This window comes from Dermacentor albipictus, chromosome 4 (genome assembly GCF_038994185.2).
Source record: "Dermacentor albipictus isolate Rhodes 1998 colony chromosome 4, USDA_Dalb.pri_finalv2, whole genome shotgun sequence".
NCBI lineage: Eukaryota > Metazoa > Arthropoda > Arachnida > Ixodida > Ixodidae > Dermacentor > Dermacentor albipictus.
In genome coordinates, this window is record NC_091824.1 from 80,963,551 (window position 1) to 80,977,585 (window position 14,035).

The window sequence follows — 14,035 nt, forward strand, 5'->3', positions numbered from 1 at the left end:
TGCCACTGGCCGGTCGCCTTCGCCATTTACAGGTCCAATATTGCAATTGGCTGGTATCTGTTCTGATAAACAGTTCCAGCACGACAACTTCTTTGTGAGTAGAGGCCCTTGCCTTAAGTTACAAATGCGTGCCCACAGTTGAGATGATATTGGTCACTGAAGTCAAACAACCACTGCATAAATGCTTCCACAAAGCCGCAAGAAAAACACTTGCTCTAGCTGCCAAGAAAGCGATGGTTTTCTTACAAACTGCCACCACCTAGTCCGCTTATCACCGCATGTGAAAGCGAAACGCCTGATATCGCGATCCAGAGTGGATATCTCTATGTATATCCTAGCATTTCTGAGGATTTATTATTATTTTTTTTGCATGTTGTGGCATCGGGTTAAATGGATGAAACGTCAAGACAGACTTTTTATGCAAGACGTCTACCGATTAGTGTAGCCACGTTAGTCGAAGGGAAACACGTGCAACGCCGTGCCGATTATCTATTCTAAGGCTCTCTGCTCTTAACATGTCTGTTATTGCGCCCAAATGTAGCCGCTGTGATACCAGTGGCGGAAACAGTCTCTGTAAAACTTGAGTTACATGTAATCAATAAAGCGATCAAGTGACTTCTGCTCTTGCGCACATTCATAAATTTCTTCGTTAAGCCTCTTGCGATCAGCAAGTACCTTGGTTGTCCGCGCACTCGTTTACACTTTGAGTTACTCGTGAGTGATACAGCCACCAGTTGTGCCACGGTACTTCAGAACCAAATCACCTTGCCTTGTGGCAGACATTGTTGCGGACCCTCCGCCCCCCCTCCCCTTGGGGCGTGGCCCTATTAACACGATGAGGTGCGCACCATGGATTACGTTTTCTAATAAACTTTAAACTAGGCTTGAAAATAGGGGAAACAGAAAGTGTGGTTGCGGCGCTCGTGATTGTATGTAATTGCTTTCGTAGTAAAGATAGACGCACTTTGCCGCAAGGTACCAAGGATATGCTTTGACGGGCCATACCATGTGCCCACTGTCATCGGGCGTTTCATTGGCTGTAGTTGGGGCGAATAAAGGTGTGCAGGCAAGCCACACCAATCGCTTGATGAGTTCGTCTAGAAATAGGTCAACTACACTTGCGAAAAGTATTTTCAAAGGGCAATCATGAAAGGCAACCGGCCATTACAAGTAGTTACATTAAAGTACAAATATGGGGAGCAGGAGGTAATAGAAATTTGAGTAAATAAGAATAGTGGCTTTTCTGAAATGCCTAAAATAGGGCAACTAGCACCACGCTACAGTGATGATTACTGGAAACTAGTGCGTTTCTTCATTGATTTTAAGCATTGAATATGACAGTAAAGCGGACATGAAAGTGCCGACAACGCACTAAACGAACAGTATTCATCTATCAAACAATACACCAGCCACTTTGTTTTTTGGTTATGGTCGTTACGGTAAAGCCTGCTTCACACATTTCTGAATTGTGTAGTGTACTGAGATAGATAGATAGATAGATAGATAGATAGATAGATAGATAGATAGATAGATAGATAGATAGATAGATAGATAGATAGATAGATAGATAGATAGATAGATAGATAGATAGATAGATAGATAGATAGATAGATAGATAGATAGATAGATAGATAGATAGATAGATAGATAGATAGATAGATAGACAGACAGACAGACAGACAGACAGACAGACAGACAGACAGACAGACAGACAGACAGACAGACAGACAGATAGATAGATAGATAGATAGATAGATAGATAGATAGATAGATAGATAGATAGATAGATAGACAGACAGACAGACAGACAGACAGACAGACAGACAGACAGACAGACAGACAGACAGACAGACAGACAGACAGACAGACAGACAGACAGACAGACAGACAGACAGACAGATAGATAGATAGATAGATAGATAGATAGATAGATAGATAGATAGATAGATAGATAGATAGATAGATAGATAGATAGATAGATAGATAGATAGATAGATAGATAGATAGATAGATAGATAGATAGATAGATAGATAGATAGATAGATAGATAGATAGATAGATAGATAGATAGATAGATAGATAGATAGATAGATAGATAGATAGATAGATAGATAGATAGATAGATGAAAGACAGGGTGGTTAACCAGAGATTATTTTCGGTTAGCTACACTGTACTGGGGGAGGGGCAAGGGGATGCAATAGGTGAGAGAGTGAAGGATAAAAAAGTAAAAAAGAAAACAGAAACCTACACACACACACGCGCGCACGTACACATGAACTGTTTCAGTGGGCACTGTCACACAGCCTGCAAAGGCGTTCTTAGTGTAACGCGGTGTCACCGTACAATCTTACGTCGCACAGTGTACAGTCACAATTTGTCAGAAAGTCCCGTGTCTTCTGTAGTGTACGGAGCAAAACTTACACCACAATAAGGTGCGGGAAAAAAATGAAAGACACGAGAGGAAAGAGCGCTGTCCTCTCATCGTGTGTCTTGCTTCTTTGTCATCATAAGGAGCCAACAAATAAATGGCACGAAGGACAACATACTGGAAGTTGCTTCTACTTACTAATAGAATTTAATAAAATGATAAATGAATGAAAATGAAAGTGGATGAAAAAAACAGCTTGCCGCAGGTAGGAAACAATTCCCCGTCTTCGCATTAGGCGCGCGATGCTCAAACCAACTGAGCTAACGCTGAGCCGCTTTCCCGACCACTTTCTTGTGTATCTATATTTTACTACTAGACCTAACCCTGGGAGTGCTAGCCAGTGCCAGCACTCACGAACCTTAGCGGCGGATGTGGAACATCCTGTCTGCAGCAGGCGTCACGAGTACGGGATCTTTGTGGGTGGAGTCAACAGGTCGATAAACCCACACATGATACCTGAAGGCGTCAATGCTGCCGTATGTAATGAACGAGAAAAAGTGGGTTACCGAAGGGCCCGACTTATAATTATAATATCATAAAAAGCCAACAAACAATGACAGCATTCACTTCCATTTCCATTAATTTATCATTTCTTTAATTCTGTTAGTAAGTAAAAGTAATTTCCCCTAGGCTGTCCTTGGTGTCATTGTTTACGATATGATTAATAAAAAGCTTACGATACGATTAATAAAAATCGGGTCTCTCAGGAACTCCCTTTCTTCTCGTGCATTTTCCCCCGCAAGTCGCAGCGTACATTTCGTGCAGTATACTATAGAATTCAGTATGAACCAACTAGCCTGCAAAACAGTACCTCTTCAGCGCGATTCTCAAGGGTCCTTTACGCATGCTAACTGCTTCGTGTTTGCTAACACGCATTCGTAGCCTGGTGTAGCTCCTATCGAACCATGCCGGAGAGGTGCTACGCACATTGATGGTCGACGCCGGACTGCGGACCGATCTCAGCCGTACAACGTTTGTCGCCCATTCATCGAGCTGAATCCTGAAGTTGTAGGCTCTAACGCTCAGTAAATATTTATTCCCAGCAGCGTCAATACGTTTTTAATAAGCTCTTCAAACGGAAAGCGGAGCCGGCATGGAGCTCTCGCGTGTGCCATGCCGGGGATATTTTCAACGTACGCCGTAAGAAAGCAGTCTAATACTTGCGACGGATGTCTTGGGGAAAATAAAACACATCGCAATTTCTGACATATTGGCCGGATTCTTCGGAATGTTATTGAACTAGGGGACGTATCTTGAGACGTGGTCCAGGCTTGTACTACTCAAGCGAAATGCTTTGATACGACTTGCTGCCTCTAACAAATTTAGGCAGACAGGTCAGAGGTATCTTCGGCCGCAGATCTTCGCAAAGTATTAGTGCTGCTGCTAGGTCGTAGATAAGTGCAAGTTTCATCTGCGAAAAAAACTTTCTTCTGGCGCTACCACATTTTCAAAACTGTGGAGTTAATCAGAGACTACGCATATTGCTTTATTCTTGTTCGCAGTTACCTACGTCAGGTCTAAGCAGACCATAGTGGACTTATCGAATGCAATCGGGCGATGTTCAGAGATGTACCCATATGTCTAAACTCATCTTTACATACGTTGGATACTAACCACATGGCCGAAGAACGAACTAAGCAAAACCTGCACAATGCAAGTGCCGTAAGTTTTACACCAGTCAAAATCGCACAATTTTACCTCAGCTGTAAATTTGAAGGTCAGGTAGCCTAGTACCAATTCGACCGATTTGCAGAAATTTATTTCAGCACAGACTGTTGTCACGTTACTTGAAAATGTTAATGGTGAAATAAATAACGGAAGAACTAGAGGAAACGATAACTGTTTAGTTTTGCGAAAGAACATACCGAATTTAGGAGATGGAGAAGCCACAGCTCTTGTTTTTTCTCTTACGCCTTCCCACAAGGCAAGCTTCTTGCGAATTGGCTCCAAGGAAGCGCATCAAGTAACGTATGCACGTAAGCTAAAGGGATACTAAGAAAAAACGCCGGTCACTTTTGAAACAGATAAATCACCAACGCGGGAACTCCTCTTCCTTTTACAAAGATATATCTAGTCCTCTGCACCCAATACATCTTGCTCTAGCCTAAATTTTTTGAATCTACAAGCCATGATTGAAATCCGTACGCAGAGGCGTGCACTTAACTACGTACGGTCTTCAAGATATTGAGCTTTTCTTATCGGACGCTATCATTTGCCCAGTGGCACGTCTGTCCAACCTGTAGACGGGACACCACGCAAATGATAGCCCTAAGTAGTCTACTCAATAAAATGGGCACGATGGGTAAGCACAAAATATAATGAAACCAGAAAACAAATATAATAAAGCTCTTCAAGAATAGTTTGGGGTGTGCTGCGAGGGGGGGGGGGCAACGGGGGGCAGCGACTGCTGATTAAGAAATTGAAAATGCTGGAAAAAATATTTTCTAGAGTGTTTTGACATACCTCATCACTGATGGCGTCATTACATAAGTTGCATCATTTTGTGGCTACTTTTTGAATTTCTGGATTCTGTTTTATGCTGAACAATAGTACAAGGCACTGTAGACAGAATGAGGGTAATTCCCTATTCGAAACGCATGAAGCTCACTTCTTATTTGACAGTCAACACCTCACATGTACACAGCTATCTCAGCCAGCCACTTCGGGAACTCTAATGCGGTGCCCGCTACCTCTCCATTGGCACTGTTTTCTAACATACCTAACATACAAACGCGGTAAAAAAGACATGGTCACAAAATTCTATTACATCAATCGAGCTTCACATAACAGCCTCTTTCTCCGTGGTCCCATCAATAAAGGTCGTGGTGTAAACACGTTGCTGCACTCACCCATCTCGTCGATCTTGGGCGTCAGTGCCAGAGTGATGCCGATTAGTAGCAGGGCGATGGTGAGGATGACCGCACTCACGGTCACCACAATCATCTCGGCTTTCTTGTCACGCTTGCCGCCTCCTTCCTGGCTGTCCTCGTCGTCGTCGTCCTCACCGGGCTTCCGCTTCCGCTTTCTCTTGTTCCTGCGCTTCCGGTCATCCTTGTCGGGTGGTGCCAATCCGGACCAGGCACCCTCGGAGCGCGCTGTGGCCACGGTGTCGCACTCGGACGCGAAGTCGTCGTCGACCTCGACCACGAGCCTGCTGCTCTGGCAGCGACTCGCCGTTGGCTCATCCGACCGGGACGACCGGCTGTGGGTCGAGGAGTGGCGGTGGTGGTGGTGCTTGCGCTGCCGCCGCTTGTGGCGGTGCTTGTGGTGCCGACGCGGCTGGCTGTCGCTGCGCGACAGCTCGCCTTCTTCGAGGGCGGACGACCCCGATGCGTCCTGTCCCAACCAGGCCGCCACGCGGCTGTCTCTGTCGGTGCCGTCGTCCGTCCCGTCGCAGTCGGTGATCACGATGCGGCACTCGTCTACCTTCGGCACCCTTGGTTTGGCGTTGCCCGCGCTCGGCATTCTGGCGTCGACGACGTTTGGGCACTCTGCGGCAGCTTTGATGGCTGGAGAGCTCATCGCTCCCCGATACGACTGAACGCCGCTTTGCCGCGGGGCGAACTTCGGCTCAGCTTCTCCTCGGAGAGCGTTTGGTCAATCGACGTGGTCGTTCGGCGGCAATGTCATAAAACTTCGGTTTCGGTCGCCGTCGCGGTCTCTAAGTGGAGGCCACACTCGTTGTTTGGTAACTGCTCGATGCGAGGATGCAGGTCACGTCCTGGCGCAATGGCTGAAGACGGCAGCACTGAAACAGTCTCTTTGAGCAGCATGTTCGAGGCCCACCATCGGAGTGCCCCCGCGCCGCTTTTCAATCGATGATCATTAAAACCACCCCTGCCACGCCTCCGGTCCCACTCGGGCGTCGATTAGGCTGATTGACTCAAAGTTCCTCCCGCGAAGAATAACAGCACCAGTTCTGTTATCCGCCGGTCTACCTGATAGCGCCACCAGGAGGGGCCCTAATTGTCGCTTCAAGCGGTGGCGACACTTCGGTGAACGCTCTCTCTCGTGTCAGTCACGTTATGTCCCAAGCGCGCAGTGTGGTACCCTTAATGGCCCGTTTTCTTGTTTGCGCTTTTCTCCGGTCACGCGCTATCTTTCGTGCCTTTGTTTGGACAAGGGATTGGTGAAAATGAGCTCGTTACTAGGTAATTATGAGCGATTTTCACTGGAAAAAAAAACTTGAAACAAGCTTTAGGAAAGTCTTGCCTACGGTTTATTTTTATTCCTCTGCTGACTGATCCAAGCAACGTTTTCTTTTTGTTTTAATGCTGCGCCTATTCTTGTTAAGTTGCGTACGCAATCGCAAAGTCAATATTGTCGTACTAATAATCTACTCGCTGATTCGAGTCACGATTTCCATCGTGACTGTCGATTATTACCTAAGTGATAACAGGCCCATATTTCCTTCATGCGACATGTATCATTTTTCGCTTAGCTGCATCGTATATGCAGTATGCTTTATCATTCATGGCTACTGCATGGCCATACTGATAATGTGCTGATAAATTCACTTTGTCGATTTCTCCCGTGTAATCGTGTCTCTTTTCCTTAAGCCAGAAAAATGAGTTGCTCAGCCCACTTCTTCCAAGTTTATCCTAATACAAAACAAGAAGTAAAGCAGAAGGTAGTTAAACAAAAGCAAGTCAAGCAGCTCAGCTTCCTTTTTCCTGTTCCTGCTTCCTGTCGTGAACGATTCGGGGCTGGTATTCGTCTTGATTACGGCTACCTGTGCCTTCTTCTTCGAACCCCGCCTTGGACCGAGGGATACTTTTGCAGCCCTGTTTGCTTATTTCCTATACCGCGCCCTGTATCGTATCGCTTAAATCACTGTATCTTCATTCCCGGAACCTACTTGGTTTCTGCAAAAACAGTGCTATGCTCCCGAATACAAGTGTACTTCGTATACGGTTATTTACTTTAGATTTCAAGAAAAGTTATGTCTTTCCATGACCAGATAATCTTAGCAAGCAGTGGTCCCTGCTTAGCAAGAGTATCTATTTGAGTGCACTCTGCCTTTCTTTCTTAAGCAAAATCTGTTGGAAGTATTAACTTTTTTTCTGTGCAATACTAATGATATTTGGTACAGCAAAAGCAACCACTGCTGAGACTCTGACAAATGGTGCAGAAAGCAACTGTCACTAGGTGTCGCCTGCGCAGCTAGCGACCGAGTAAATTTTCCTAGTATCTGCGAAACAAGCTACACTCAAAAGCACTTGCCATAAATACGGTCTCAATTCCTTTGTTTCATTTTACCTGCTCGCAAGACTTCTTTTGTTATCCCCACAAAACTCGACACACTCGTTTTTTACGTGAGCGTATGGAATAAACACAAACGGGGACGAAAATAAGAACCTGTAATATAGTCAGCAACACGTTCAGTGAAACCTTGAAATGCTAAAAAGGCTAAAGGAACGAGGCGCTCCGACCTCAGCTCTTATCGATTTCAGCAGGTCGCTGGACATTCGTGCTCTTTCTTTTTTTCTAAGTAGATTTTACGAGCATCCACTTGGTTCTCCTGCCAACCTGGCCTCTCTCCTGTTCTCTTGTGCGTTTCTACTTTTCACTGGCACGAGCAGAGTCAGGCACTCGCCACGGTTTGCGATCGTAAAGCGCTCAGACCACAGCAGTCTCTGACGTAGGCCGGCTTGGCTACGACTTCGAGCAGTAGCACCCTTGCGCTTTCCGTACAAAGGCCTTAACCCGTTTCCTATACGGCGTTTCCTCTGTATTGTTAGTGTGAATGACAATACTTGTTATCTCTAAAAAAAATAATAAAAGAAGAAGCAAATCGCTTTTCTGCTGTATGTTCTCCTGCAGATTTTAATGACATATAGACTAACGTGCTCAGTATTCAGTCAATACTCTCCTAGTTCCAGGCTCTTATCAAGTGCCTCTCCTTATTAGCCCTATAGCTTGCTTTCTACTTGCAGCTCGTCTTTCCTACTGTCTAGAAAGAATGTACGTAATTGAAAATGATGACCTGCTGCACTTAGCTACCAGATGAACGGGCTTGGCGAAACGCTGGCTGAACTTGAGAGCGCGAATCAAAAAGCGGAGAACCAACTTTCGCAGGCAATAAATTTGCCTTAAAACTAAAATGTACTACAGTTGCAGTGATCACACTAAGATTACCCGCTAGTTCAGTCAAAACGGGCTTCCTTCAAGTGGAGGCATCTATCTCTATGTGCTCCTCAACAACGTTTCGTCTCAAGCGAATAACGGGATGGGCAATATTCCTAAGAGAGCAATATTTCACTACACCTAACTTCGTGCGCGAGGCGAACAATGGCTACACCTCAAAAGAGACGCTAAGCCAAACATGCACTAAAGAAGTTTAAAAGCGGATTGAACAATTTAGATACGTCTTAGGAGGTCTTCTTTTTTTTTTCAAGATATCCTTCTCCGTTGGCTTCAAGTATGCCGAAACGCGGACCTTTGTGCAATGGATGGCTTGGATGAGATCTCTGTGCTTGCCTCCTTTCTTTTTGCACAACAAAGGCTTCTGCGCGCTTAGCTGCACATCTATGGCGCTTGGGACTTGCAAGATTGGCGTTCTTCGCTCCTCCCCCCTTAACTCCTGTGAACGATAGTCGGGAGAGGCGAGAAGGCTTGTGCTTGGCGAGCTGAGCGTCGCTTCGTAGCCCGCCTGCCTCGTCCTCTGGGGCCGGCCGGGTGGAGCGATAAAACGTGTCGTTTACCTCGAAGCACTCTCCGGCACGCGCACGTGGGGCCGTCGCGCACGGATGCACCAGCACAGAGCGGCACACTGCACACGGCGCGCACAGAGCAACGCACTCACGAGTAGCAGCAGTTCGGAAAAAAAGCACCAAGCACAACCACGACGCGCACACGTCAGTTCAATGGCGAAAGGATCTCTCTTCCTTTTTTTTTTTTGGCTCAGCTTTATGTTTTGGCAATCTCTCACTCCTTATTCACAAACTGGTCTCGTCGCTGGAACGTCGGGTAACGCAGAGAGTGATGCCAGTGCACTGTTTCCGTTTCGATCGCCTGACTACTTTACAAAAACTGCACAATATGTTTCTTCTCCCAGGTCGTTTCTCTTACTTTTTAAGGATAGTTGTCTTTCCCTAAAAACAAAACACTCTCACGTAGTCAGAGTGCGTTAATTGTTTGGGCGTTAGTTTAGGCCTTTGCTATCCGGAGGTTACCGGAGGGTACGTGAGCCAAATCTTCCATTATTTGTTTTTTAGGGCTGCATGTGGACAAATATCTGCGTGGACTACGTGACTACGTCGGGAAACTTCCCCTATTGCGAAGCAATCCTCTGCTGCCTCAAGCACAATGGCAGCTGCGTGTTTCAGAAACAAGTTGCACAACTTAATTCGGCAGCAAATGGTGGACCATTTGTGCTTTAAGAGTGGCTATGGTTCTAGTCATTGTTTTCAGCGCAAATATTGAGCTTATTAGCGAAGGAACCTCTGAAGGAGTGCCCGAATGATTCCTCATTTACGTTTCAAATAATTTCTTGTGCGCTTAAGCTTTATATTAGCCTGAAAAAAGTAGCCATACAGTGAGACTACAGGACTGAAGGGCCAATAAAAGGTTTGAGCTGATGTACGGATCTGTCATACTGAGCTGGAGTAAGATCTGAGTACCAATAACAAATGTCCGTCAAACCTTTTCACGACTCTGACTGCACAGCAGCGACTGCGACAAACCTTTCACTACCACTCAAGATAAAGACAAATTGCAGCTGACGCACTTTTGCCCTTTCTTACCAGAGCCTGTTGAAAGCAGGCGGTGTTCGATAGCGAGCGAAGTGCAGCTGTTACTAACGACTTCTCGGCAACAGGTTGGCCGACGAAATTAATCGTCAGTCATTGCCAGAGCTAAAGATGCCTTTCGATACATTTAGCGATGAAGATTTTTGTTTCTACCTGGAAGTACAGTTGGTTAGCAAACATTCCTTTCAGGCCTTCCAAATCGGCTCTACACGCTTCAATCTTAAAGCAGAGAAGTCGACTGAATGCCAGCCTTCCACGTATAGTGTTAATCTACGCCCTATGGATACAGGCCAGCGCTGACAGGTCACAGAACAAACTGTTCAGACAAATTACACGGAAGCTAGGACAAAGCAAGGTAGAAGAAGGTCTCTATAAAAAGCTATCGATTACGCTGGGCTGAATTCTCAGAGTTTCAGAGAGAAGCCGTCGACTAAAACGTGCCCCCGCAAGTGAGCGTTGAGCACGTTCTCTCAATACCGTGGTGATTAAGAGCACTGGGGACACAAGTGTGCTGTCCAGTCCTTGCCGAGAAACCAGAGCCAATGTGTCAAAATGGTGGCTTCAACACTGGAGCACAATCCACACACTGTAACACATAGAAGCCAGCAACTTGCCCTGTTTTGTTGGCTTCACCTTAAAGGCTACAGTTTGCCTTAAGAGTAATGTATGATGGAAATGTGCAGCATTGAACACGCGAGATACTGTCATATGCTCCAGCGAAGCGATGACACAATAAGTTCTCCAACAGGCACGTCTGGCGGCACCGAAGACGCTTAACACCACTTGCTTGCAATGCTTCGTCGGTTTCAAACACAAGCTACTTTACGCACAACACTCACTGATGCATCAACCCGTTGTCGGTTACTCCATGGACCATCGCACACTTGAGCAACTTTTCTGGATGCCAGATTCTCTTTGGAAAATCTGAAAGAGTGGTGGTGCGAACGCCAACACGACTTTCGGTTCTAGTCAGCGTTGAAGGTGGAGAATATTTGGTGCACTAAAATGTATTGACAATGAGCAACGCATAATTTTTGGCCACCACACCTTGTTACGGAGACTTCAGCTGGCGTTTAGGACGTGGTACGCTGCGACCTGCGCGCGATGTCGTTCAGAAAGAAACCCTGCCTCGAAGTGACAACAATGCGTCGGTTTCTCTGAAGTGTCTTTTTGAAAACCTTTCCTGTGCGCACAACACCACAGTTGATTCTTGGGCGTGAGACCTAAGAAACTTTACTCAGTCGTGAGCTGCGGTCTTTAACGCTTCCTCATGCACTGGCACGCCGGAGGTCGCATAATTTAGCAATTTTCCCAATACTGAAGGGCGTAAGGCCAAAAAGATGGCGTCGGGATCTTGGCTTCGTCAGCAGCCCTTTCAGACGTAGAATGGCACACTCCCTCTGGCTGTCGAAGCAATCCGTGGCACGGCTGAAGTTCTCGGGAGCTCTTAGGTCTTCAAGAAGAGAGTCTGCCACGAGGTGAAATCCGGAGTCACATTCCGGCATTCATATCGCGTGCTTTCAGACACTCATTCCTGTAGTCAGTGCAACTGAAGCTGCAGCCTAAATTGCCTACAACGCCCGTGGCTACCTAGTATGAGGGGACGCAACGACATGCGCTCCAGAGCTGCGTTTCCGTGGCAGCTCTAGATGCTCTTTTGCTCAGTCAGAACGGCAGCAGACTCGAACGGAGCCACAGTCGAAGTCTTCAGCAGATTACCGGGTATCCGAGCTGGTGCGATGCTCCGAGACGCGGTCGGAAGGCGCATTCCGCACTCCTTGCTTCCAGCGGGGCGCGCGCGCGCGCTCCTACAGGCAGGTGAGCGCGCCGAGCCGCGAGTGGCAGCGCAGCGTCCGCGCGCGCGCTGTGCGTGCGTCGAGACCGAAGCGGGGTTCGTTCGGCCAGTGCGCGGGCCCGGGGCCTGAGCGCGCGCGCGTTCGAATCGATCCCGCCGGGAAGAGGAGCGGGCGAGCGCTGCCGCAGCCCGAGCCGCTCGCCGGCTTGGCTGGCTGGCTGGCTGGCTGCTGCTGCTGCCGCGCCGAAGGCCTCTGTTGCGCTCCCGGTGCTCGGTGGTCCCATCGGACGCAAGAGGAGGAGAAGCAGCAGCACAGGTGCGTGCTCGTCTGCAAACTGCGCGCGACGTGGCCGGTCACTCTACATTCTAAACATAGCCTCGGAAGTACACAGCGCTGACGGCGCCACCGGATACATCGCTTATTCTCCGTTGACCAGTGATAAAAGGAACCTGAATTCTACTGACAAACAAAGATGCGTAAATACTTGAAATCACATGGAAACTGAATAGTCATTGCTACTGGATTCGCAGTCGTTTCGGGAACTCACTCTTCGAAGTAGTCGAATCTTTGTTTTCGTTCGAATAAAAGGGACGTAGCAACAGTTATTGAAGTTTCAGGGATGAGAGCTCAATGCATGTGGGCACTGTTCCGGATGATTCGGCTGCACTCAAGTCACGGTTGTTGCGTGGAAGCATTGATTCCTGGCTAAACACCCTTGCCCGTTAACTGTTGTTCAATGCTGCCCAGTCATTCAATAAGAATGTCTCGCTTTGTGTCAGCCTGCCATTTCGTTAATGTGTCAGGTGCGCCACGTTTGCATCAAGTTAAGACGATGCGAGAGGCTGAGTATTACACTGAGCTACTTCATCGAACACATTTTACGTTCGCCTGTTAACGTTATGTTGTCTTGCTCCATTACTGCCATTGCCATGGTACATCTGATAACTGAAAGCAGCCGTATACCACTGACAAGCTGCAGAGCTGATCTGACGTCTAGTTGTGACCGGAATGAAGGGAAAGTATCAAATCTTGTAAAGAAATTTTAGCAAGTGCAGTTCATAGACAGCAGTGGATTCAATTCTCGGTTGCTGCTGCCGCATTCCTATTGGCGTGAAGTGCAAAAACAATCTAACCGTGTGATTGGGGTGCCCGCTTAAAAAAACACAGGTGGTCAAAATTATTCAGGTTATCTTTGCTACGGCGTCCTTACGCCACTTTTTAGTTCCAGGACGTTGAGCCTTACAATTTAAAAGCGTATTTCTAACATATAAGTGATAGTGCAGTCCTAAAACATAATATCGGGAACTTAAACGAAAACGGAAGAACAAGCATAACGGCATTAATATTGGTCACCTCTCTACGATTTTAAAGCAATACCTGTATCTTGTGTATTCTTTTGAAGGCGTTGCACGCAATAAAGCGTTGCAAGAAATGTACTAATTGATACGCCAAACAGTGAACTCCGTTATGCGCTTTAGTTGGCCGTATTAATTGTAATAATTAATACGGCCAATTCGTATTAATTGCACAAGATACTTACTCAGGCCCGATTATGCTTACTCGCGTCACGTTGAAAGTTAGAGATAGTTTGCAAACAAATATTTTTCAGATGCCATTTTTTCCATCAAAACAATCCATGATTCGAATTCTTTGGTGCAGCATGTTGTTGCTATCACCACGAAAGGAGTGGGTGTGCGCTTTTTCTTTTTTTTTATCCTTGCAATTGTTGGTAGGCGTGTACATAGTCCGTTTTGTTCTTCGTAACACATTTTCTTTATTCTTTCCGCCTTACGTATGTTTATGCCAAGCATTGCTCATTTATTTATTTATTTATTTCCTTGGTTTCGAGTATGATGTATGGTTGTTCAATCATTTCAGACTACTGATGCTTGTCTTGTTTTGTTATTAACATACTTGTCTTCTGCATTTCTTTGTGCCCCTCCCCTCCTCCTTCTCATCTCCCATGTAATGCCATAAAAGCGCTGTGGGTTAATAAACAAATACGAATATGCACAGTTCCACTTCAGGAATAATTCATACTACATGATCAGTGTTATTC

General features: G+C 46.4%; 1 protein-coding gene across 5 annotated transcripts in view; it reads right to left on the reverse strand.

Annotated features, from left to right (window-relative positions):
* LOC135913342 (uncharacterized) overlaps positions 1 to 14,035 on the reverse strand; it is a 181,335-nt gene that overhangs the window by 103,948 nt on the left and 63,352 nt on the right. For 2 of the 5 annotated variants that reach the window (XR_010567971.1, XR_010567970.1), the window contains one exon: positions 8,604 to 12,310. The exons of 2 other annotated variants lie outside the window; for them this stretch is intronic. Coding sequence is in view for 1 of the 3 variants with exons in the window: in XM_065445933.1 (XP_065302005.1) it covers positions 5,279 to 5,951 (673 nt within the window). In the remaining 2 variants the exon portion in view is untranslated. Of the gene's footprint in view, positions 1 to 5,278; positions 6,559 to 8,603; positions 12,311 to 14,035 lie in introns of those variants that run through there. One more of the 5 variants, XM_065445933.1, reaches the window with a different exon arrangement.